The sequence below is a fragment of the Ambystoma mexicanum genome, chromosome 8, assembly GCF_040938575.1.
Source record: "Ambystoma mexicanum isolate Mex_15411 chromosome 8, UKY_AmexF1_1, whole genome shotgun sequence".
NCBI classification, from domain to species: domain Eukaryota; kingdom Metazoa; phylum Chordata; class Amphibia; order Caudata; family Ambystomatidae; genus Ambystoma; species Ambystoma mexicanum.
The window spans coordinates 530,291,847-530,318,886 of record NC_090929.1 but is presented as its reverse complement, the minus strand read 5'-3'; the positions used below and the strand labels follow the sequence as shown (position 1 = coordinate 530,318,886).

The following is a 27,040-nucleotide window of genomic DNA, read 5'->3' as shown; positions in this document are numbered from 1 at the left end:
GGGGCACTAAGGCAGACATAGAAACATCAACTGAGACACTTAGGGCAGAAATGGAGAGAAGTACAGAGACACTAAGGGCACAAATGGAGAGTAGCACCGAGTGCCTGAGAGTACAAATGGAGAGTAGCACCGAGAGCCTGAGAGTCCAAATGGAGAGTAGCACCGAGAGCCTGAGAGTCCAAATGGAGAGAAGCACCGAGAGCCTGAGGGGGGAACTGCATGCGACGTCCAAAGACGTATGTGCCGAACTTGCCGCAGTGCGCCGTGTGCTCACTGAGCTCTCACAAACCCTTAGGGACATGCATGGACGTGAGCAGGCAGAGACATCATCCGTTGCAAGTTCCGTCCAGGGCAGCCCCCAACGTAGATCTGGGAGGAACCTGGGCTCCACAGGCAGGGGTGCCCCTGATACCCGCAGAGGGGGCTTGCAATAGCGACTGCCCACTGACAATGAGCATCTTTGGACACTGGTGTTCGGGGGGAAGGTAGGAGGGTGGAGGGGGTGTGTTGGGCTCACTTGGGTGGCGGGTCGATAGGGTGTTCAACATGATATCACATATGCCATAAACAATGCACGATCAACCAATGAGATGTGTGGACAATGATCTTTGTGTACTAGGCCATCATAGGCGTACTGTCCATATTGTGCATGTACCAGACACACACAGTGCCACGAGTCCCGTGTCCATGTATCAGCCACCAGGCGTGAGTGCTAGAAGCATGCATCAATGAGATGCTGACGAATGTCACGGCCCTCCTGTGCCTCGCGGACTCCTTGAGGTGCTGCCACATCCCCACCCTCATCATGACCATCTTCAGGTGCTTGCAGTTCTGCGTCAGGGGGCATGGGCACATTTCTACGTACGCACATGTTGTGTAGCATGACACATGCCATCACCATCTTTGCAACCTTCTCATGGCGGTACAGGAGTGCCCCGCCAGACCTGCTGAGGCACCGGAAACGAGTCTTCAGTAGGCCGAATGCCTGTTCAATGACTACACGGGTACGTGAGTGGGCATGGTTGTAGTCCTCCTCATGCTGGTCCCGTGGGTTCCGGACTGGTGTGAGGAGCCATCTCTTCAGTGGATATCCAGCATCACCTGTATGTGGACGATAAACAAATTATGTGGAATGCCATTGCTACGTACGCACCCCCCCCCTTCCTGCCAGGTCATTGCCGCATCACATACCCCACATCATCATGCATGAAATGAGACTCACCGAGTAGCCAGGATCTGTACCCTGCGTGTCGCTCCATGTAGCGTGGTATTGTTGAGTTCCTCAAGACCATAGAATCATGGGTTGATCCAGGGAATCGGGCACAACAATGTGTAATGATCCTGTTGGAGTCACACACCATTTGTACATTCAGAGAATGAAATTGTTTTCGGTTGCGGTACTGGGCCTCCATGGCATGTGGGACGACCAATTCCACATGGGTGCAGTCGATGGCACCAAGGCAACCCGGTATGCCGCCAAGTGCATGGAATCCCACTTTTGTGTTGGTAATTTCCTGCTCCGAGCGTGGTAGAGAGATGAAGTCGTCTGCGTGCTGCAGGAGGGCATCGAGCACTTGCAATAGTGTCCGTGAGAACAGTGGCTGAGAAATGCCATGCAACTGTCCGACTGTGTGCTGGTAGGTGCCTGTGGCCAGGAAGTGGAGTACAGACACCACCTTCAGTAGGGGTGGGATGGCGGTTGGGCTATCTATCATGCTGACAAGGTCAGCCTGTGTCATGTCCACAATGGCGGCTATGGTGTCCTGGTCCAAACGGTAGAGGGTGTGGATCTGCTCATCAGTGAGGTTGAACGGATGTGCTCGGAGGCGTGGGATTGCGGGCTGCCTGCGTGGTGGTAGTGGCTGTGCTGGCGGCCCTTGCTGGCCCTGCCTTGCCCTCCTCCTCCTCCTGCGTCTCCTCCGTGCGGCCGGTTGTAGTTGGTGTTCGTCTTCTTCTTGGAGTTGGAGTACTTGCAGTGCTATCAGGTCCCCCAGGGCCAACATCGCGAGTCCTGCCGGTAGCATTTCGGAGTGGGTGTGGTTGTGGGAGGAGACTGGGTGTGCAATTTATGTGTTTTCAGGCTGTTTGGCCTCCACCTGTGGTGATTCATTCCACCTGTGCAAGCTGCTCTCCCCTTTGGCCGAGCACGTCCCGCACACAACGCTGCAATTCGAGGAATGGCATCTTGCTATTGCAATCATGTATTTGTACCCGATGGCCGTGTAACATTGGTTGATATGTTCATTCGGCTATGGTCCCATTGTTTCACATACAATCTTTGCAGTCGCGAACAGACTTGTGAAGGGTCAGTGGAACGTAGTACTCGAGTAACGGTGGACCCTCATGCATCACTGTACCGAGTTGCAACGACGGGCGGGGCGTCCCATTTGTGAGTGAAGGCAGTTGCCATTTTCACACACAGCCGCACTAGATGGATTAATTTGTGATTTCAAGCGGCCACAGATGCCTTTTCAACGTGATGTTGCAAATGAGGAATTCGAAGGTGGCGCTTTCGGTTATCAGCTAGCGGCGAGGAGATGCCCACAGGTCTGACTGCAAATATAACGTTCTATTGTTCAATGTCCTTGGGACAGGGGCCATGGCGAGGATGCATGATTGATTTGAATAGTTTGGGATGCGCAATAGCGAAGTGGACGATGAGGCCGGACGTTCCCAAATACATGTTACTTCACAACACTGGAATTACGGGCTGGGGCACAGTGGATTTTGCAGGCTGCATAACGCACAGACTAAATGGAATTCTCACATGTTATGTGAGTATGGAAACAGGCGTTTTCATTACGGGATGAGGGAATGATGAATGGATGCATGGGCAGATGATTTGATACAGTGTTTGCCATGTACAGGGCTTCTTGGAATCTGTCCGCCTCCCCTGCGCTATGTGATGCAGGGCTGCCATAGTGGGACCATCGTCTATCTGGCCTTGTTGAGCCCTCCCTGTCTCGACGCGCCCTCAGACACTTGTGTCCATGCACGTTACCAATCCCATCTGATGGATTCTGTTTTCACAGACGCATGCACAGGTACACTCGTTTGTGATGGTGTTTACACCTCGATATAGATAGTTATGAGTCGCAAGTGGTTTTGGGGTGGTGATGATCCTTTGGAGTGGGCTAGCATGCATATGGCTGTGGATTTAGTGTGATCATTGAAGTGAGTTTTTCGAATGTAGTTCTGATGGCCATTCTGTTCTTTTTCTTTTCTTTTGGTTGACAGGTATCTCCTCCCCTTTTGCCACTGCCATCTGTATGCCACTCCTGCAGATGGCTTTTACTCCCGACACCTGCTGCTTCGTGTTAATCAGTGGAGCAGCATTACGATCTTATGGGACGATCGCCAATGGGCCACATGCCCTTACGCAGTACTAGTGGCTCGGAGCAACATTTCGGCCTTTCAGCTGGACTAGTGCCTCCCCATTGGGACGGCCCTGCGGTTCTGTGCGCTTCCATGTTGCCTTTTCGTACGAGAATGTGGCTCTGTGTACCATGAAGGAACAGGGCGTCACACAAGAAGTAGCTGGTCATTTCTTGCGGATGCAGCCCACAATGGTGAAATGTGTTTTGGAGTTCATGGCCTAATGGCTGTATGGGCTTGGTGAATTTGTTGTGCATTAAATTTCTATTCTGATATGGGCCGTGTAGCGTTCTTCTTTGCAAGTGATGTGGCATATTCCTATTTGGGGAGCAATGTATTGTGAGGAGATCTGCATTGGGTTCCAGCTTCGGAGTATAGTTGCGTGGTACTGTGCTGGGCGCGTTTGCCTACGAAGCCCAGTGAGGTCAGGGATGAGGGCTGCCAATATGACTGTTTGAATGATGTCATGCTCAGGGGCGGGGGATTAGGTTTTGTGTAACAGATGCCGGTCAGCCAGGTGGACTGGTGGAATGATGTGATTTTCGGAATATTGCTGGTCACAGGTGCCTGTGTTTGCGTGCGTTTCTTGGTGGGGGACTGTGGTCATGTCCATTGGAATGGCTTCTGTATTCGTGCCATCTGTGCCCTGCGGCTCCCATTGGCCCCTCTTGAGATTCTTTTGTTCGTTGGCATGCATGGGTGACTTGTACATTTCACTGGTTGCATTGTGACTTCATTGCACCTACGGGGAGTTGTACTATGTGGCCAGGGAGCGGTGTACAGGCACTCAGTGGGGCCGTTTACGGTTGATTCGCGATGCCGTACTTCTCACCATGGCGGAATGGTACTTTCCGCCGTGCTTGATGGCGTTAGGTACATGTCCGCTAGGGTCGGAATTCGCGTACCCTTGCGCCATGGTGGTATTTATGGTTTGGCATGGCGCGCGCGCGCGTACTTGGTGCAGTTAGCGTTGGCGTTCACTACGGTGTCGCTAATGGCATCGTACTTTGCGGTGACGGGTCATAGTCGCACCGAGCGCTATTCGATGGCGGTATTGCATTTCCGCCATCGTTTTTCGATTTCCGCCAGGGTCGTAATGAGGCCCAATGTGTTCTACTACTGCTATTAGTGTACCATTAACAAACATACCCACTAACTTCCTTCTTTTGCAATTGCAGTTAAGAACCACCTATTGAAAGCCACTGACGTCTCTGCTGGAAGATAAAACCCAGAAGAAACCTACTCTTCACATCCAACAAAGTAAGTGCAGTACTGTTATAGTGTTTTGCCTGTTACACAGACAGTGCAGTGTTGTTGCACTGTACCCTAGACAATGTTATGTAAGCCCACAACAATTGTTTCACCCTAACTCATTGCACCTTGCCAGGTGCACTGTTTCTAATGTCATCAGAACACCATGCACACTGAAGCAATCCTTTCCTACAAGAACACACACACATAGCACTACAACCTTCTCAAGGTCTCAGGAGGATAGCTCATGAGCAACATGCTCGCCTTGGAAGCAAGATGACACGACGCACCACAGGTTCGATCCCCGGGTCCTTGCTTAGAAACTGGGTATTAAGCGTGTTATAAATAACCCATCATATCAACCAAAACTGGCAACCAGATGCACAAGTACACTCTTCTATATATACCTACCCTCAAAGTCAAACACTTATACACAGTACACACAAATACAGTGCACAACTTTAAAACGCACAATTTCCTTTTTTCTCCAGCAGACACAAGACAATGCCTACCAAAAAGCAACTCCATAAAATACAACGCAGAAACAGAGTAGATAAAACTCAAGCCATGCAAAATTATCATCCACCTCAAGGAGACTTTGTACAAAAAGTTCAAACAAAACAGCTAAAACCGTCACTAAGCAAAATGGAACCAGGTAGCAGGGAAAAAAACTGTGAATTCTTTTCCAAAATGTTAAAGTAAAACTAAACGTATAAAGAAGACTGTAACTACCAGTAGTGGAATCACTACATCTACTAACAGTAAGCATTCCAAAAAAAAACAAATTACAAAAAATCTTCCTCCATAGAATCTTTCACAACCTCCATAGAATCCTTCACAACCTTTGAAAAACAGGAAAGAAATCAAGCTCCACCCTTAAAACTTACCCCAGAAAACTGATTCTGGAAGCTCTCATAGACAGTGCAATGCTCCTCAAAAGGAAATTATTCATATTAGTTTTAAACAGAATGAAACCACTAGCAAAATTAATTAGTAAACTACAAAAAGTAATTTGCAACAGACACAATATCAGCATAGATAACTTTGCAAACATCTGCACAGGTGAGCGGATTCACACCACCAGCACAGAGCCATATTTCAATGAAGAGGCATACAAAGAAGAACAAACAAACTCAATTGCCATACATAACAGTGGTCGAGGGTATGAAAAGGTAGACAATACCATTATGGGAGAAGAAGTGCTGATTTCAAGAATATCCCTAACAAACTTCCATTCCACCGAACCAATCCGTCCTGTCTACAAATGACCATGCACCTCAATGTGTAAAGTGCTAAAACAATCTTTCAAATCTTTACAGCAGTTCGTCAATCAGTGTGTGAAAGCCACAGACAAATTAAAATTTAAAATATTACAAACTACGGACTCCTGTCCAGTGTGCAAATATACAGGACTACAAGGACATTCATTAGCCTGCATTTCCGTGCCTGCTTAGAAAAGCACCTTCAACCACATCAAAATGTAAGCAACACACCATTCTACTTTACAAAATCTTGTTGCGAAACTGTACTATGCAAAACGTCCTGCTTTACCGCTGGGGCTGATTGAAGAAATAGACCATATCCAAAACAAATATTTTGGAACTGAAGAGTACTTACAATTTCCAGTAACTGTAGAAAAGAGTACTGACCAACTTGCAAATGTCAGCCTTCTTTTAAACACATACAAAAAAAATGAAACAGCAAAGTTCAAAAGCACATCTGCTGAAGTACCAAACCAATTATGTGTGTGTTGCTGCAGAACAAATTATACAAAGAGCACCAAAACTGTAGATATAACATACAAAATAGAAGACAATAAGCAATCCCAATGGTTCCAATTAGCTCTCTATCTTATAGCAGAAAACAAATATGAAATGACTAACCCCTCAATACTTTGAACATAATGCACTACAAAGCTTGCCAATAACCACATGCCTTCAAGGGCTATCATTAATAACTTGGAAATATTCCCACTGCCAAAACCACTGCCAAAACCACTCCAGCAACTTAACTTGTATAAGAGCATTAGAATCCAACCAGTCCACCGATTTCAAGTGATAATATGCCTTCAACGGAAAACAGCGAAACTGCCTCCCTTTGAATTACTGAAAGGCATTTCAGGCAAAGTAGTTTATTTTCCATTAGATCTCAGATAAAATGTAGATACTCTAGGAGTGAAATGGACAATAGATCAATCTTTGATTATTCTAGTGAATGGTATACCTACAAAAGACAAAATAAATTGGCAGCAACTAGTAGACTTAAACAAAGTCAGAGAAGCCCTGCAATATCTTAAAGACAACAATGAATACTACAGAGAAATAAACATTGAAGAAAACGTGAGGGAAACCACCAAAATAATTCAGGATTCCTCATCAACTGGACAATTTGAACTTCTAGATCCTACTACAGCCTCCAATATTTTAGACCAGTATACAATTCACCCACTGCACTCCAAAGACACCATAGACGATGCACTAGAAACATATCAAATGCGGCAAGCCAAAGGATCTCCAATCAGCATATGGGGAAAAAAGTGTATAAGCACACCTATTTCCTCTACTGTTTCCTACTGGAAAAGGTGTCAGATCTGATGAAAGATGCACACAAATAACAGCATTAGAATACCACTCTTTACCACTGTATTCTGAAGACCGCAGATTCAGACAAACGTAGAATACATATTCCACCTCCTCTTTGAACGTAAACTAGCAACTCTATGTTACGGAGTTGCACACACATTGAAAAAAGGTTCCAGGTTTCTAAACATGTCCGCTACACAGCCACCCCAAAGGTTGCAGGAGAAAGATTAAGTTTTACAGTCAAGTATTACAAATCTCTTGGCAAACATGTGTGGTATGGAAGAATACTGGTTCTGATATCACACAGACGTACAGTGTATGCTACGCAATCTTGGCCCACCCACAAAATTTGTCACTTTAAGTTGTGCAGAGTAATGCACGGGAAGACTTGCACAATTTCATGTACATAGCAAACAAAAACAAAGCAGGGATAGACATGAAAACACCAGGAGAACTCTGCTCTCTTGACCCTGCAAATGTGTCAAGGTACTTCCATCATCTCTTTATTGCCATGCTGCACTTCATTTGTAATAAAACAATTTCTCCCCTCAGAGATGTGGAACACTTCTTTTGGAGAAAAGAATATCAATCTAGAGGAGCAACACACATCCACATGCTTTTGTGGATTAAAAATGTTCCTACATTTGGTCAGGACAGTGATACAACTGTTTTGCAGTTCATTCAGAAATATAACAGTTGTGAAATTCCTTCAGAAAGTACACATAGTGATCTACGTGCAAAAAAGTTATGTTTCAAAGACACAAGTGTGGCAAGTATTGTCGGCACAAATATAAAAGGAAAGGCAAATACTACACCAAATGCCGCTTTGGTTTCTCTAGACCTGTTTAAAAAAAAAAGGACAAGTAAACAACTTCATATCTTCTATTAGACACAGTGTGTAAGGCAAACTGCCTAAGAACACATATTACATAAAATACCTAAATCATCAAAGTACATCAATGATTATAATGCAATCATTGCCCCCCTATGGAATGAAAACGTAGATGTGCAGTTCATTGCAGACAATTCCACTGCAGTTGCACGGTATGTCACAGCCTACTTAACCAAATCAGAGAAAACAGAGCTGAAAGACCTCTGGGATGGCATATCATCTGACAAAACACTGTCACAAAAATGGTACAGCTTAGGCATAAAAATGCTCTCCCATAGAGAATGTGGCTGCTACGAAGCCACAGACCATTTAACCGGCACCTCCTTATATGGCAAATCTGAAAACATAGCCTGGCTAAGCCTTGGTCCTGCTGCATCCAGAAAAAGAATTCTCAAATCATACCAAGACATAGAACCAATAGCCAAAAACATCTGTTGTAACTGCCCCCACAGGTTTACTGCCTACACAAAGGTGGTGTTACTTTACACCGATTGCTACTCCTTCCAGTTGAACACTAACACAAATTAGACTACTACAAACATTCAGCAGAAGCTGCTATGGAGCTACGCAGAGTTTTGAAACAAATGAAAATGCTCCTAACAGATGAGGAGTGCATGGTCTCTAAGCTATTTTTGGCTTCAATTTTCCTCAGATTGCAAGAGGTCTTTAAAACAGGCTACAAGGAACTCTTTGGAGGAAAACACATTATTGTTTTCGGAAATCTTCTTCAATTAACACCAGTAAAAGGTCAACCTATATTTAAAACTTTAGGACACAAACTGGAAATATCATTAATGCCAGCCCTAGCAAGCAGTGCACAATTCAATGAAACAATGTTGAAAAATGAAATGCAACCACTAGTGCAATTTCACTCCACAGACAAACTGGACGTGCATGGTACCTCCACAATCATCTCCCACTGCATAGACTATCATACACCTGATAATCTCAGGACAGTCCAACAAGCCACATGCCACACACCCTGTCCACTTTTGTACGCATACTATTACAATGCTTACAGCCAGGCTTCATTCCAGATCCTGTATTGGCAGCCTAAGAGGAGGAAGATGGGCACAGGGCAATAGAGATCCCAGAGGATTGCTTTTGGAATGAGCTCCACACTCACCTCAGATTGGATAGTGGCAATGTTCCATTAAGAAATCTCTTAAAACATTGCTTTTTAAAAATAATCATTTGATTAATAGACCCAGCCTTTTGTGCCCTGTGGCTCTTGGTCCCCTGCCTTTCCGCTCCAGCTGAGGCGTTGCTAGAGGGGGCTGAGAGGCTACAGTCCCAGTGTTTTTGGTTGTATCCCAGGATAGAAGCTCAGGACCTAGAACCAAAATGAAAGCTAACCCACAGTCCTGACAGTCCCGACATTTGTGTAACCCCAGATCTTTTCCAGACCCAGCAACACCCCTGCTCACTAGCAGTGGTTTAACTACTATTTGTGCTGCTTCTACGTTTCTGCACGTGGACCTTGTACTCTTTCACCAACAGTTCTCTCTGACTTGGCCTTGGTGCCTTACCGGTTACACTTGTTCTTCAGGGTTGGTCTGTAATGCAAGCACCTCTCCCTTTTGTTTCCCTCGCACTTACATTATGTGATTGTTTTAAGGCTGTGAAGATCAGTTCCCCTTTCCACCTCGTCGTACTCTTGGAGCTAATCAATAAATAAATCTGTTGAGTAAACTAAGATAGCAACAGGAATAGTGCCTACTGACCGAGTACTTCCACACAGTGGGTCCAAACAGTCTAAAATCACAATCAGAAATTGCATTTTACAGATGTCTGAAGTATAGTAAATATACTGAATATCTTTTAGGAACAGATGGTTCCCAAGATCTCTGCCCTCACTCGGCCTGGAAACACATGGCAGGCATGGACACAGGACTTTGGTTACAGCAGGTATGTACCCACTGCCAGAGGTGGTGGACCACTGCCTGCCACCACAGGAAGGCAAGCAACAGGACGGTGTACTCATTTTACTTTTAAATCAGGTTAGTGGGAAGCTCCACCCTCAACTTTAGTGGTAGCACTCTCCTAAAATAGATGCTACAGGCATTGTAGCAGTATAAGTTGGAGAATTTCCAGGAAAGAACATCAGTAACAGCCGCCACATGCAGTGGTCCACTGGCTACACTTGCCAGTTCCCAACTTCCACAGCTCCAAATCTATAATTGTCCACATTTTCTCCTCCATATATAACAGGCTCGGGAAGGGACAGTGATCATGTGTGCAGAAAAGATGTACATGAAATTACTGAGTTGAAAAGTCCGACCACCAAAAGTCTGTTTTTTTTCCTCATTTTTCACATTTCTATGTGTGGGAGACCCCCACAGAGCCCCCCACCTTACACCTATACATTTTTATTAACTTTACCCCCCCACATATACATATGCGAATAAATGGGGGTCGGACTTTTGGTGTTAGGACTTTTCTAGTTAGGTAATTTCGTCCTAACCCGTGCAGAATAGCAGGCATACATTGAAAACAGTAGGAAAACATTTTTCAAAAAATATGTATTTGTTTAAGTGCATAAGTATCCCATGCCTGGCCTCTTACTTCTGCATGCATTACAAAGGCTGGACAACGTGATCCCCCGCATTAAAAAAAAGTTTCAAATGGGTGTGGCAAAGGGCCAGGCTTTAGGTGTTTTTTTAAACAGGACAGCATACTGTCTTTTTTTTTTAAGGAAAAAGAGGAGGCATGAAAACGGCCTGAACCCTGCACTTTTATCATGCTCTCTGAGAACGTTTTATGTAAGGAAAAGTACATTTTATAATCCTTGTAGATCATGCAAAAGCAATAATTTCCGTCTGGGGATCCTTAACCACTTTTAATATAGCATAACACTGCAAAAAGATACTTTAATAATCAGATCCAAGACATGACCTTTCAAGATACACACTGAGAAAGTGCTGCACACACTTTCTTGTTCTACCTGCCCCACCTCGGTTCAGAATTGGTCTCTGGAAGCAGGATATTTGGCTTATGCCGAGGATGTATACAGAACTGAGATTTTATTTTGAAGGCCTTATACGAATCATCAACTTAATGGCTCAATACAAGTTTATAGGTGTTTCCTCTGGAAATATTGGCAAACTCAATTACTGTTAAAACATGCCGTGTGTATGTGGTAACATGCTTCTGAGTCATGGAGGCCTTTAGTTATATCACAGGATTCCATGGATAAAAGTCATATTGCACGCTGGATTAGCACATGCGGCAATTTCCACCCAGGTACTGCTTTTGCATGTAGGAAATGCCTGCCAGACAAAAGATGTTTCGATGAGAATTTTGCGGAGCGGTAAAACATCTGATATTTTGGAATACCATGTTTTACCGCTACTGCAAAACTGGTAATGCAGTCCTAAAACTTTATAAGGAGATTTCAGTCTGGACTCCCTCTGAAATTCTAATATTTACATATACTCCATCCTCCCTGTTCATCGAATCTGCAACCCATGTCAATTTCTTGAAAATCTTCCATCGTTCCACAGAGCCATTCCCCCTTCAAAGCTGAAGGTCTGAATCAGAATTATGCTACAATTATTGTACCAAACATAGGGCAAACTTCTAGAAGCATTATAAATCTGAGACCTAAAAGGGCTGTTGCCATTTCTTGTTGAGAACAATCTTTTGACAGTGGAATTTCCTATGTGGACCTCATCATAGACATATTTATCAAACACGGACATCTAGCCCTTTTTCTACATGTCCATCACAAGCTATATAGGTTGCTAGACATCCTATGATTTTTTTTCCCCAGTGGGAGTAGAAGTCAAGTATGATCATTTAATAACAGTCTCATATCAACAAGCACTGATAGCATCATCAAGAACCATTGTGCCATCATGTTCCCTTTGTTCAATGTTGAAAGGGGATAGCTATTAAAGTTATCACGTTAGGGGGGCTGACATGGCAGAATATATTGATGGTCTTTGCAGTAAAACAACCCATAAAAACACTTGGGTGACCTGGAACCTATTTCTTTGTGACATCACAGTTCTGGAATCTCCCATATAAAGTGTTCCTTTATAGGCCAACATTTACAAGCAGGGATTTCTCAAGGCAGCATCTCCCCGCAACGTGTTCCAACAAAACCCAGAATGCTTGATACCAAGGTTTTAGAGATCCCAGCTGTGATTTTCGATAATGGCTCCGGGTTGTGCAAGGCTGGCATTGCAGGGGACAATGCGCCAAGGTCAGTCATTACTTCCATTGTTGGCCGCTCCAAAGCCAAGGCCACCATGCTCGGAGCTGGCCAGAAAGAGTACTACATTGGAGAAGAAGCCCAGTCCAAGCGGGGAGTTCTATCTCTGAAATACCCAATTGAACATGGCATTGTTACGTCTTGGGATGATATGGAAAAAATCTGGAGACACGTGTACGAGTGCGAGTTGAGACTCAAGTCCTGTGAGAGGCCAGTTCTACTGACAGAAGCTCCTTTAAATCCACTTCTGAATAGAGAGAAAATGACAGAGATCATGTTTGAAGGTTTTAAGGTACCAGCCATGTATGTCGCAGTCCAAGCTACTCTGGCACTCTATGCTTCGGGTCGTACCACTGGGATTGTAATGGACAGCGGTGATGGCGTCACCCACACTGTGCCAATCTATGAGGGCTACTGTCTGCCACATGCTGTCTCCCGGCTAGATGTGGCTGGTCGGGACATCACAGAGTACTTCATGAGGCTTCTCCTGGAAAGTGGGCATTCATTCGTGAGCACTGCAGAGAGGGAAATTGTGAAGGATATCAAGGAAAAACTGTGCTACGTGGCACTGGATCCCATCCAGGAAATGAAACGCAAATCAGATGAGATGATGAAAGATTACAAGCTGCCCGATGGGAACATCATCAAAATTGGGAACCAGCTCTTTAGGGCTCCAGAGACCCTCTTTATACCAGCTAACATTGGCATTGAGGCTCCTGGGGTCCACAAGATGATCTTTAACAGCATCATGAAATGTGATATTGATGTCCGTAGGAATCTATACGGCAATGTTCTTCTCTCTGGTGGGTCGACCCTATTCCATGGACTAGACGAGAGAATTCTGAAAGAGATGCAGCTCCAGGCCCCCTGCGGTGTTCCGGTAAGGATCATAGCGCCCCCTGAAAGGAAGTACTGCGTGTGGATCGGTGCCTCGATCCTGACATGTTTGACATCCTTCAGGCAAATGTGGGTAACGGTCTGTGACTACAAGGACTTTGGCCCCGGTGTGGTCCACAGAAAATGCTTTTGAAGAGAGTAGCTGAGCATCCAAGTTCCACCCCTCGAAGACCTAAACTATGAGGCGGGGAGGAGGGGTGTTTCCAGAAATGTATTAACAAGGAAGTGAATAAATCAAAAACAATTATAATTCTTCTTCTTGAACTGCATGAATGGGTATATTTTGCAAGCAACATACAAACAAATGAGGATTTGGGGAATTTGCCTTTTCAAACCAACATTATATGTACCTAATATCTGAATGCATTATATCATGTTTATCTGAAACTTCCTTTTGAAAGGGACTGCCAGATATGTATTTTCATACGATTCTAAGTGCAAGTGGTGGCTTCATCAGGCTTCCTTGTTTCATCTGTCAGGCAGCGAAAAGCAAACAATACTTAGGTGCTGTTTGTTAAGAGTTCTGTCTATAGAAAACAACGTAGGGATTGTTTTTTTTTTAATGTGCATGATTTGGGCTACACAAGTTACTCACCTGTGTAGGACCTCATGCCTCTTCAGTCTGGTTATGAGTTCCAACCCAATATTTATGAGGGTTGGGCTATAGTCTGGATAGAACCACTCTGTGTTTCAAGGTATGTTTTGTGGTACATCACAGTTAAGCTGTATTCAGCTGTCAGCCTCATTCATACAAAATAACCCTATGTATAACCCTGTATATATATATATATATATGTGTGTATATATATATATATATATATATATATATTATATATATATATATATATATATATATATATATATATATATATATATATATATATATATATATATATATATATATATATATATTTATATATGTGCCATCTACCCGCCCTCTACAGGTCAATTTATGGTCCAATAAACCACAGCAGATCATTTTCCAAGTATTGTTAAGGATTTTAAAGGGGCGTCACACTCCAAGCCAGGACTCTTTATACTGGCCAGGGATGCAGTGCACAATCAAAATGCTTTTAAATGTATGAATTTGGAATCAGCTTTGAGAAGGCAGCCAACCCATCTCACACCCCCCTTACGTACACCCCGTGTCGCAATGGACCATGAACCAGGCCTGTGTGTAATGATAGAATATTTATTTATTTTTAATTATGAATAAAATCAAACACATTCAATATAGGGCAGCAATCACCAGTGTGGTGATAATTACACAGGAAAATGATAGAATACACTTAGTTTAATGTTCTAGCACAGGATACACAATGCACAACTGAATGAAAGTGAGATCACTTCTAGAGTAGTGCTTTTAAATGGCACCACAGTTAATCAGTCCCCCTGCAACACTCCCACACACCTCTGTTAACCAAATTTGGTGTGGGTGGAGAGGAGTAGCAAGGAGTCAGGTATACTAAGCAAAAATTGGAATGCCAATTCGACCTTCCACCCCTGAATGGGAGGCAAAAATCGGATTGAGCTCCCTTGAAAAATGAGTAAAATGGCACTCGGAATTACTGAATGGGGATCTTACATGGGCGGTTGAATGAATAAGGCAAGAATGTGTGTGGTTGTACTAACGAGGCAAGAAAACTTACAAGCTACAAGGCAAGGTACTAAACAACGGGCATGCAGTGTAGAAAATCGACTATGGAAGGAAACACAGTGCAGCAAGAATCACAGTGGCGAAATTGCAATTGCTTCGTTTCACAGGTTTAAAAGAGCAAAACGGCTTGGGAAATGAGCTAAACACACGAAATCAGAATGTGGTTTTAATGCTAAGGTACAAAGGCACATAGCAGGTATGAAATTAAAGTGAAATGGTGACTTTGATGGATGACAGTACGGGATTATAAAAAGGAAAGGAAATCGGGTTTTAAAAAAAGAAACACTTTCACAGGCAACTCGTTTTTGTTAGAAAAAGGATTTATTTTACTGCAACTATATTTTTAATGGCTAGATTGTTAAAGAAAGACATGGTACGCGAGGAGGTTACTTGCAAGGTCAATCTATCTACGCCACGTTCAGATCTATATGGGAATTATTTAAATTATTCAAAATAGTACTAAGGACTTACACAAGGACAGACATGATTTGGAAAGAATTGCGCTAACACATAGAGATGAACACAGATTTTCCTTGTGACAAGATACACAGAGTATTCTGACAATTTAAGAATTTACTAGTGTATTTATAGGATTTCGATGGGATTGGACATAATACCAAGTAACAAAGCCAGGATGCAGTTTTTGGTTACAAGGGAAGGGAAATACTTACAACAAGCACTTGAATGGAATAGTTTGGACAGCCAGCCGGGCCTCGGGACAAGGGACAAAGATCTGGTCACTTGGGCAACAGCTGGGCTCTCCTCTAGGGACACAGCGGGGCAACCGAAGTTTGGTCTCAGTAGACAGCGGAGCGCATCAGATGGGCAAAACAGGTAGCAATGAAAGCAGCATAATCCCAAAAGGGTTCAGCAGCCTTCTCCCCTTTTCCCCTAAATTATTGGGATTCTTGTTGGGTTTAATGCTGGATTAGAGGTTCAGCCTGAGTAAGAGGTGCTGGCCTTGCTCTAGAGTCTGGAATCTTTCAGGGTGAAGGTTGGATGTCTGGATATCTGGATGTTGAGTTGGATTTTTGAATCTTAGATTTTTGAATGTCCTGACTGTCTGTATGTCTCCACCTTATATAGACCAGATGACATCAGAGGATGTTTTAATATGTGGCCAGAACTAAGCTAGACATACCTCCAAATTGGATAGGTCAGCCTGTACTTATCGCTGCCTCTCTGTAATCAGATTGGACTGAAGGAAGTGACTCAGTTTTAGTGTGGGTGTTGTTTAGAATGTGCTTTGTTCTACCAAAGATACTTTTGCCAAAATCAGTTATAACACAAAATTCTCAATTTTATAAATGTCACCCTTATAAAAATTAGATAGGCAAATACCATATTTCACAAGCAACACTTCTGACCACCCGCCAAGTTTGTGCAATAATGTTTAGTCATTCTGGCAATCTTTTGTAATTTCTATGAAAACTATTTTAACTAAAAATTCTACAATTTTCTACATATATACTTATTATCGCTGGGCATATTATCATTACTTTTTCAAACCGCACCATGCACGCTTTCCCCTGAAATGACAGTTTACTGGCGTTTGCGTCCACAACATGTTAGAAAAACCTACAATGTCTTATTTTAACGGCGCACAATGACATTTAAAACGGTCATAATTTCACACTACTGTTTCTTTAGATTACTGACATAAATGTCATTATATGAACAGTCTTTGAAATCATATGGGCTGGCTTTGTTTCCAAATATGGGCAGTCTTGACACCCCCTCCCCCGCAGCAAATGTCCTTCCCTGAGCAACTTGCAGATGGGGTTGCTATGACTCCCCTTTCATGCTAGGCAGTTTGAAGCTGAGGAGAGGTGTCAGAAGATTTCACACCTTTGTGCCAGGGCAGTCCATTGTCTTATGCTGCAGCAATGCCACTTCATCTGATGAAATCACCACATCCCACACCTCAGGGCCATTCATGTGGTAAAGAAACTTCCTTTCCCATAGGGCTGTTACATTTAGAAGTGCCTGCCTTGCAAGAACAGGTTTGGCAGCAATTTCAGGTCCTACCCATGAGGTTGAAGTTCTTTTTGTGGGGGAAAAGACAGTACATAGAGTACAATTTACTTATATTTTGACAGCTTTTCTTCCAAACACATATAGTTTTGTTTCAGGGCATGTCACAATATTATTTCCATTGAGCTTGTACAATATCCACTGACTGCTTTGCAGAGCAGTACAACACAGGTTTATTTTTACTTTCCCTGTCATTTCCAAATCTGATCAATTCCTAACACAAAGGAATCCGTTCAAAAACAAGGATTCTTTGAAACTGACATAAGCAAAGGGAGAGAGAGGGCTTTTTGTGAGGAATTTTGCCAGTGTCACTTTGTCGCAAGAGTAACTCTTGCCGTACGGGCTGGAGTGAATTTCTCTGCTCTTTTACAGTTTTTACTTGACACACATGCCATTCAGTGAGGAATGCGCTCCTTTACTGTTGTACAACCTGAAGATAGATGAGCATGGATGTGTCTTATCAGAAACCACACTGTGTAATATTGAAAAGATGGAAATAGCATCAGTGCACAGTCATTTTAAACACGGGACATTTTCTCTTTCAGTGAGAAATCTTGAGCTTTCAGCCTAGCAGCGCTGCACCAGGCTTCTTTTGAATTCTTCTTTTTGGTGCACATGAAGAAAATAACTGCAGCAATTCTCGGGGTGTTCTATGTTTCATCCCACCCCACATGTGCTCAGCAGAGCCAGTGCAGCCATTCCTCTTGTAACTGCTGAAAAGGCAGCTGGGTGGTGCAGGGGAGTTCTGCTGGGCTGGTAAATGTACCCCACAGTGTTCGATTCATCAAGTTGAGAAAGAAATATCACTTTTATTTTATTATTTCCCTGCATATGTTATCGTGTGGAACATAATACCAATCTTTGAAAATCATAAAAAATACACCCCTATTCTCTATGCCCTACTCTACATGGGTGTGTGCTTGTTTTACGAAGATAAAACATATCAGTCTGCATGATGTTTAGAGTCTAATCAGTCATTAATCCATTAATTTACACATTCCCTTAAAACATATTAACTACATAACTGGGAATTAAAAATGTTTCCTTTTCACAAAACACTTACTCCGAGAGTTCTCTTTTTCATAGTGTCAAAAAGTTAGATGGTCCCTGTGATCGATTCACAACCGGGACATATCATTTTCACTGGGGGGAGCAAGTTGTTGTAACCTAGTGCCTTTGTGTTTTAGCGTGGATGATCTGTGTGATATCTGAGTGAAAGCAGGGCAACATGGAATGGTGAGGTGGAGCTTGGAGTGTTGGGGGGGCTGGGTGTTCCAAGAACTGACATTGGGACTTGGAGCTGGGCAGGGAACCCGGACAGATGCTTGTTGATCTTCTCTCCTACATTCATGAACTATGACTATGTAACTAAGTAAATAAAGCATCTTCTGTTTCTACTTACCTGGGTCAGCCTGGTTCCTGCTCCATGTCATCTCTGATCCAGGCACAACTTGCAGGAAGCAAGTTACCACACAAGTCATTTGTGGTAACCATAGACTTGAGCTTATACCTTCAAATACATCACACTTGAAAATCAAACAGTTGTTTCTGCATAAAGCACATTCCCATCTGTCTTCACAAGGAGGCAATGATTGATCGTAATATTTGTCTCTAAGGATGGCAGTACTCTTCACTGTGGGTAGCACTTGGTTTACCTTCAATGCATCTGTCAATGCAACTTTAAAGCAATATATTATCGTCTGCTCTCTTGCCAAACCTTCATCACTCTTCATTGTGTACCCATTGTGTGTGTATATCCTTTGGCCATAGCCAGTGATTTTTCTCCCCGACTAACTATAGCTATAAAAATATCTTTCAAAAAAATTGAACCACGGCTACTGAACTACACATACCTGCAGTTATATGTAGTCCTTGTAACCTCGGACATAGCAAAACAGCCAAAAAAGAAGAAAATGCTTCACTGCCACCCCCCAAACCCATCACCAAGTGCCCCTCTCATCTGTGCCAGCTCTCCCCACCTCCCAGATGGCCTGCTCATCTCCCCTGCCCTCTCCTTTTCACCACAGAGCAGATTGTGGCTATAGCCGATGCTACAGAAAGTTTTGTGTTGCAAACTCGGTTGCCGGACCCCCTCCAACTCCCACATTTCACTCAGTGCCTTCTAGCCACCCCCCCACCGCTACCCCAATGGCATTGGTATGTTTTTTAACCTGTAAATAGCTTTTTACTGCGTTTCATTTTACTATATCCTCGACTATAGCCGCGGATATCTCTTGCATCGAGAGAAAAACAAGATGGTGGTCATTTCATTTCTGAAAACCATGATCCTGCAATGCACCATGGGAGAAATAACTATAATTTTTGAGGAAGGGGCACCCCTTCTCCGTCAAATTTTAAAATAACTACGGCACGTAATAACCCCAAACCACGAATGGATGGCGAGTCAACGCTTCATGCCCAAGTTGTTTTAGACCTGGTCCAAATCCATCCAGCAGTTTAGGCTGTGCGCCTTGGCAATAATGGACCTTTTTTTATCTATGGGAAAATGAATGGGAAGTAGGCTGCAATTTTGGAAAAATACAAAATTACGCAAATAACCTTTTTATTTTTTAATGCATTTTATGAAACTTTGGAGTCTGGGGGGGGGGAGGCTGCAGACTTTTAATCACTTTCGTAATTTCATCCAAATCCATTACTCAAATCAAAAGTTATTAACAATAGAATTGTATGTAACGCCGATTGCCCTTATCTATAGGGCGGCGACTGCCACCCTACAATATTTATGAATATATGTATATATATTTGGCAAAGGGGAAAGTAATTCCATCTCTCCCGAAGAGGATAGCACTCCAAGAGCAGTAAAAAACGCCAGTAAAAAAAAATACTTCCTTCAGTCAAAACCAAAACAAGTATTTATATATATAGGCCTTCTAAACAGTGCTTGATTGTTACTGCATCAACAGCACTTGGTATTATATCATCTACTCAAAATCAAAATATATTTCTCCCACTAGTGACTATATACCTCACTATCTGACACAACGAGGAGGAGTTATAATTGCTAATTACTCTCTGGGCCGCTTCATTTTAGATCACAGTGCTCATAAAAGATGTGCTTCCCTTTTGCGCACTATTTCCTTAAGATTTTGTTTGTGTGATATCCATCCCATTCCCATGTTTACATACATAGATTGGTGTGGCGACACTTTTACAACCCACATCTGACACGGGTGAGTGCCTTCTGTTATATTATGTATATTAATGTGATATGTATAAAAATCTCATGCAGGCATAAAACAGACGGCTCACACAAGATCAAGGAGTTCAGCATGGAAGAGATCGTATATCTGCGCTGTGCAACTCTTCCACATGTGCCAATAGGAACACGAGATGCAGTGTTAAATGGAGGTATGCAATCAAAAGTTCTCCTTTTACTCCTCCATTGAAAACACCACCCTTTTAGCACCTGACTGCATGTAAATCCATTGTATGTATGTTTCTTTGGTACATTGACCATTAATTCTCAGACATTATCCCACTTATGTTTTGCCCTTTCACATACTGTCACTGATTCATTAGATGAGGGCCATTTTACTAGGAGTTGCTAGTTGTCATTGATGAATCGAAATTAGGTAATCACTGACATAGTGCCAAGGGTTCCTCCATCGCCCCATGCACTCTCCCAGTAGCCCCTCAGAGGGATGGATAACCAGAAAGCAAAGCTCTAGCTGACTGTGTCAGCTGGGAACGCCACGGCATGGCAACTCTATATCTGCTGTAGATCCTTCAGTCTCTATACAGTCCCTAAATAGTCTTGATATCAAGTAGTCAACTCCATTTCTCAGGTCACAAAATACTAACCCTGGATCACTCCCTTGCCCCCGCGAGCATGGGTTCATCTCATGTTTGTCCACCTTTTCGCCCATTGTACGAATTCCACAATGTTGCTGTTCTTTCACACCGTAGGGTCGACTACTGGCAGACATTATCACTGCTCTCTGCAAGCAAGCTTTCAATCTCCCACAACTGTCTGCCTTCCTTAAGAAACTATAACTCTACACACCCTGCATGATTGATACTCAAAGAGTGAAGGCCTTCAATGACCACCTGGAAATGTGCTCTACTGGCAAGATTCTAGAACCGGTTCTATGTCATTTCATCACAAGATTTTTTTTTTCTCGGGTATTTTTACAGCTGATTTTTCAACGAAAACACTCATCACATTTCTATTTTTTATTTTTTGGGGGATACCTTTTCCAAACCCTCCATACCTTTTGATTTTTGTATATGTTTCCGAACACCCACACCCCAAATATATATTTTTCCAACCCGCAAACATTTTGATGAGTTTTGTTTCGTTAAAAAATCAGCAGTAAAAAACCCTGCGACGTTGTACCTCTAGATTCATGAGAGCTGTGTTCAAGTTATTAGCTTTATGATTCTGTTTAATTTTATTATGTTGAAAACAATTTCCTTTCGCCTCTGTCCCGATCTATGGCATCTATGGGAGTACTTGAAATTCACGATATGAATCAATTTATAGGTAATTGGGCATTTAACAAAAATTAAAGAACAACTTTTGACGAACAAGAGTAATATGGAAGAATGAACCTGCCTATCAGCATTCTTATATAAAAATGCATTACAAACGACATTGTAATGCATCTATTTTGCGAGAAATTGGGTAACACACATCTAGGCTACTTCCTATAAGATTGCACATGAATAGAAACACATACTTTTCTCCGAAAATTGAGAAAAAGAGGCTTAAAGGTGTTACTACTGACTTCTGCCATTGTATTCACTCTCCCCTCTCGCTTCTCCACTTTTTCACTGCTCACTCTCTGTTCTCTCCTCCTCTCCCTTTCTCCATTTTCCTTTCTTCTCCCCTCCTACCCTCACTTTCTTCTATGCACTCACTCTATCAGAATTGTCCTTGACCTAGTATGATAGCAACCATGTTTATCTCCACCCCCTCTCCTACTTGTCCCCCCCCAGCACTATCTGAAATGCTGTCAAGCCTAGTACGTTAGTCACTTGTTTTGTTCCTCCCCTCCCTTTCTGCACCCCTCTCCTTCAGTTTTTGTTAATCTCCGGCTGAACCAGAAATATTGTCAGGCCTGGTATGGTAGTCGCTTGTCTGTTTTCATTTCCTTCCCACTCTCCCCCTCCCTTCCTTATCTATGTATTAGCTCTTGCACTATCTGAAATGTCGCCAGGCCGAGTACGATAGTTAATTTCACATTCTTATTGTTCATGGCCTGCAAGAATGTCATTGTATTTTCCCTTGTTCCTTCTCTCCCTTGCCTTGAAGCGCTTTGAAACACATTGTGTATAGGCGCTATATAAATAAACTATCATATCATATCATTCTCGCACAGAATGATGGATATTGTCTTCTTTCTCTCAAATGAAACAGATGAAGAACACATTATTACTCTTACTTCTTAAATAACCTTGTATCAGTATTTAAAATAGTCTCTTAGCAATCTCAACACTATGATGCATAAACTGTCTCTCCAAAATCCACACAGGGGACCCGACCCCATGAAAATCTACACTATGCAGTGCAAAATGCCGTTTTTAACATCCATCTTGAGAGACAAAACATACTCCTGGTGGGTCTCCATCATGAAATGACTATGCTTTTAATACTATGCTCATTGTGCAGACCACCTCATCTTTGGCGATAAAAGGTCAAACTATATTGCTCCCGATTCACCTTTCTCTACAGGATGCTCATACCCCGTCCAAGATATCATGTGTAGCTGATAACTCCATCCAACATCTAACAGAGAAAGGCTAAAAACCAATGGAATTCCCAGCAACACCAATATCAGGGCTATACTGTGATTGGAAGTTCCTCACACATGGTCAATTGAACCCTTTTGTCCTCAAGACCCGATAACTATATATTTGTTATTACTGGACTGGCTTCAATCCCCTAGTGTCACTTACAGTTGCAGCACCAATGCTCTTAATTTCTAGATGCTTGGAACCAGACTTGCCCTGCTGTTCCTTCTTGGAACCTCTTTACTCCCACTTTCTGTTGGTGGGAACTTATGAGAAGCTCTTTTGCCAGATGTTTCTCCATAGCAATGTCATCCGCTGATAAACTGGCTTTCTTCATAACTCGATGCCTGAAAGCAGTAGTAACATTTCTCCATCAGGACCGTGTCACTTAGAAGAGTACCCATCACATCTAATGTCCTAACTAACAAGTCACCAGAAAGGGATGCAGCAGGTGAATGGGTGAAGCAGCAAATAGTGCATTCAGTGCATAATACAAGTATTTCTACACAGGCCATTTGTCCTTCCAAAGGATATAAATCCAAGCACTCCTTTTTTAGGGATCTTAGTTTTCATTATTTCTAAGTCTTGCAATAGTCGGAAACATAGTAAGAGAGTAGGAAGCTGAGGCACTCAGTCTAGACTCAACCTGGGTGGGTAAGGCCACTTCAGCCAAGGCAGGATTTGCTGTTTTGGTGGATAAGAACATGAATGCGTTTGGGCCATCATAGTTTCCTGACAAAGAAATCCTCCATAAAGGATGTCACATTCCCAGTGACCAACTCATGCACCCAGATAACTTTAGTGAAGGGATGCGGGTACTGACTGTTGTCATGAGCTCTTTCAGCGGCACAATGGTACGGGAGGCAGTATGAACCATACTAGAAGGTTATTTCTGTGCTTGGGTGAGCCATATTCATTCCAGTAAAACATAATGGCTCTCCAGTTTTGAGAACATATACAGTGTTGAGCATGACATCATAGTACTGATCTCTCAGTGGTAGATATAAGTGTGCTTTCAGACAAGTCAACCAATGCTGAAGCTGACATCCAAGCAGAAGATAGTGTCCAGTGCTATTACAGCTATTTGCACCCCAGCTCAAAATCCAGAGTGCTAAGAGCCTATTTTGAGGAGAAAACCTGCCAAATTGCCCAAAAATAAACAAGATGGTCACCAGGAAATTTTAATGGGATCTCACGGTTGTGCCCCTTTTTTATTAAACCTGTGGCAGGCAGGAGATTATGGTGGAGAGGATTATGGCAGTGCTGCGGGAGCAGAGATCAGTCGATGCCTGATGTGTTTTTCGAGGATGGGGGAGAGTGAGGGGGAGGCAGTGGACAGAGGTGGGCGAAGTTCCAAGGGGCTGCAAGACTGGCAGCAGAGGCAAGCATCTAATGTATAATGGCACCGACTGGGAGACGCTGGTTTAGATCGCCTAATAAAGCATGAGTTCCTGGCCAGCTGTTGGGCTGTCATCTCTCCCACTGTTGCACCAGGACAGCTGACATAGCACCATCATAATCAGTGCCATCATCCTGTTGCATACAAGCTTTGTTATTAATACAATATTTCATAATAAATGACTTGTGGCAGGGCTGCAAGCATCATTTCTCGTCTTGGTGGACAGAACAAAGTGTGAAATAGCAATCCTTACATTTGGAAATGTTTTACTGCATTCCCTGGTTAATATAAAGATTTAAATAAGGAAATGATGACCATTCCATGTAAAACCTATTCCGACCAGCGGAATGGACTTCTGTAGCTACATTTTTCCTGACTATTTGATATGGAAGGTATATTTTTTAACATGGCTTTCCTGAGTTCAAGGGGAGACCCTAAAAATGGGACTCTATCCTCTGTGGACAAAGGAGAGTGGATGGTTTATCCATCTGCCAGGGGCTATCCATAGCTCTTGCAACACTATAATCAAATGTTACGGTAGGCCAACTTATCATCTTTGCTACCAGGCACTAGCTGCGGATCATAGACACTTTCGTCTCATTGCAATTGCTTGCAGTCCCAATGTACTTTTTGGGAATGACAGGGGGTTGCCTCAAAACTCACCAGTAAAAAATTATAAAAGTAGTCAAAAAGGAGTGCGTGCCATGCAAGAAGTAACGCAGTTTTATTCAGGGCCAGAGACACAGCTGGGACAGCAATATTCAAACCGAACATGGAACAGAGCTGCATGAAAAGGCGCTGTCAATGAAACGCCACTAAATCAAAATCATCTAAACTAATTAAGATGAATCACTTTGCAACATTGAATGTCTCCCCACAAGAAGCTGATTCGTACAATCATAATTTACCTCTATATATGGACATACATTATCTTCTATGATTGGGTCCCGCAAACCTTACCACACCACCCTTAGCTTCCTGTTGTGACATCACAATCCAGCCCCCAATTCCCACATAATTTTGCCAATTCATTGAAACATTTGAGATGACCAGCGGATCTTTATTCATCTGTCCCGTTTATCTCATCTACATTCTCATGAGAAAGTAGTCTACCATGACACCGTCAGTGCCTTGAACCAAGAACAAGTTACTGTTTTAATGTTCTCAGGCAGAAATCCAATCAGGGGTAATTTGAAACCACCATGGGCTTTCTGAAACCATCAGTAGATTAGGCATTGTAAAATAATAATTAATATGTCGAATCATAAGATGATTGTGCATTCATTGCCTTTCTTCTGCACCCATGAGTTTTGTTTATGACCTCGAAACAAACATAGATTGTTTGATTCCGACCGTGCGATCCTAAGATTGTGGGATTTACAATGTACAACCAGCCATGGTGGCTTCCAAGCATATTAATGAAACCAACACACGTTTCTGAAAAGCATGCTTTGAGACCTATATGCACACCCAGCCTAATGCTGAATCATATATACTTACCTGCAGCCCATCTTTATTATCTATGTTTCTTTAACGTGAAATACTATTGTTTTAAAACATTCTCCAGCCTAGTTCAAATTACTGAGTGGTTATCAAGAAAACACACTCCTGCAGCTGATATGGCCGGGTATTGCCGTTGGGTTCATTTGTTGGTGTGAGGAGGAACGCTTCCTGGTGGCCACTCTTTTGGCCTAATCCCCGCCCATCTTGTGCCTTCCTTTTCCCCTATTTAAGCAGCCCTCCAGCCTCTTTTCCTTTGCAGATGGGGGCAGGTGCAAGTGGATCTAGGTCACCTGGCCCAAGCTCTGCCCACCTCCTTAGCCGTGCCTCTTCCCTTTGCTTTTAACTCTTAGATGAAAGGCATCCGAAGCGAAGGGCAGAAGAAGAAAAGGGCAATTGCTGTTTGGGCCTGTTTGGACCAGAAGGACCCAAGGCCTGAACCCCTGACCAGGCAGCAGGTAAGCATGCACCAACATGTACTTACTCCCTCTGTTCCTCCAGGCCATCCCCATCTCTGGTCCCCTATTGTGCCCCCCCTTCTTGCATACAGGAGTTGCCTGTTTTGTTTGATTCTTCTACCCTGCTTCCCCTCTCAACAAATGCTCTCCTCACCCCTACATCCTACCTCTGCAGGAGTCTGTCCTGATACATTCGGGTCCCACAATCAACGCCTTTTGCCAATGCTTGGATTTGACTTTTATGGGCTTCATTAACTCACGGTGTGTCAACCTCTCTCAACTCTCATGCTGGACTTCCCCTGCATCTTGTACTCATGGTGGCCCTGAATCGCGCTGTTCCCATTTTCATCTTGAATCCTGGCTTGTATTTGCTGTCCTCTCTCAACATCATGTGTTAATACTGACTTCTGCAATTGTTTTCACTCTCCTCTCTTGCTTCTCCACTTTTCACTGCTCACTCTCTGTTCTCTCCTCCTCTCTCTTTCTCCATTTTCCTATCTATTCCCCTCCTCCCCTTACTTTCTTCTATGCACTTACTCTATCAGAATTGTCCTTGACCTAGTATAATAGCAACCTTGTTTGTCTCCTCCCCCCAACCCTACTTGTTTTCTACCTCCCCGACCCCCTTCCAGCACTCTCTGAAATGTCGTCAGGCTTAGTACGTTAGTCACTTGTTTGTTCCTCCCCTCCCTTTCTGCACCCCTCTCCCTCACATTTGTTAATCTCCGGCTCTACCAGGAATGTCATCAAGCCTAGTACGGTATTCGACTGTCTATTTCTATTTCCTTCCCACTCTCCCCCTCCCTTCCTTATCTATGTCTTAGCTCTTGCACTATTTGAAATGTTGACAGGCCGAGTACGATAGTCAATTTCATATTCTTATTGTTAATTGCCTGGAAGAATTGTAAGCGATTTCAATCTGGCACACACCCAAGTCTCGCCCAGCATGTTGTGCACAAATGAAACCCTTATTTATTTGTATCTATAAGTTCAATATTCCGAATGATATACCACTCATATCACAC

The 27,040-nt window shown here is 43.2% G+C and overlaps 1 protein-coding gene across 1 annotated transcript; it reads left to right on the top strand.

Moving 5' to 3' along the window:
• Nucleotides 1–12,040: 12,040 nt before the first annotated feature.
• LOC138473630 (actin-1-like) lies at nt 12,041–13,463 on the top strand. The gene has a single exon (XM_069612166.1). The coding sequence runs from the start codon at nt 12,213–12,215 to the stop codon at nt 13,344–13,346; it is 1,134 nt and encodes a 377-aa protein (XP_069468267.1). The 5' UTR covers nt 12,041–12,212; the 3' UTR covers nt 13,347–13,463.
• Nucleotides 13,464–27,040: the final 13,577 nt, after the last annotated feature.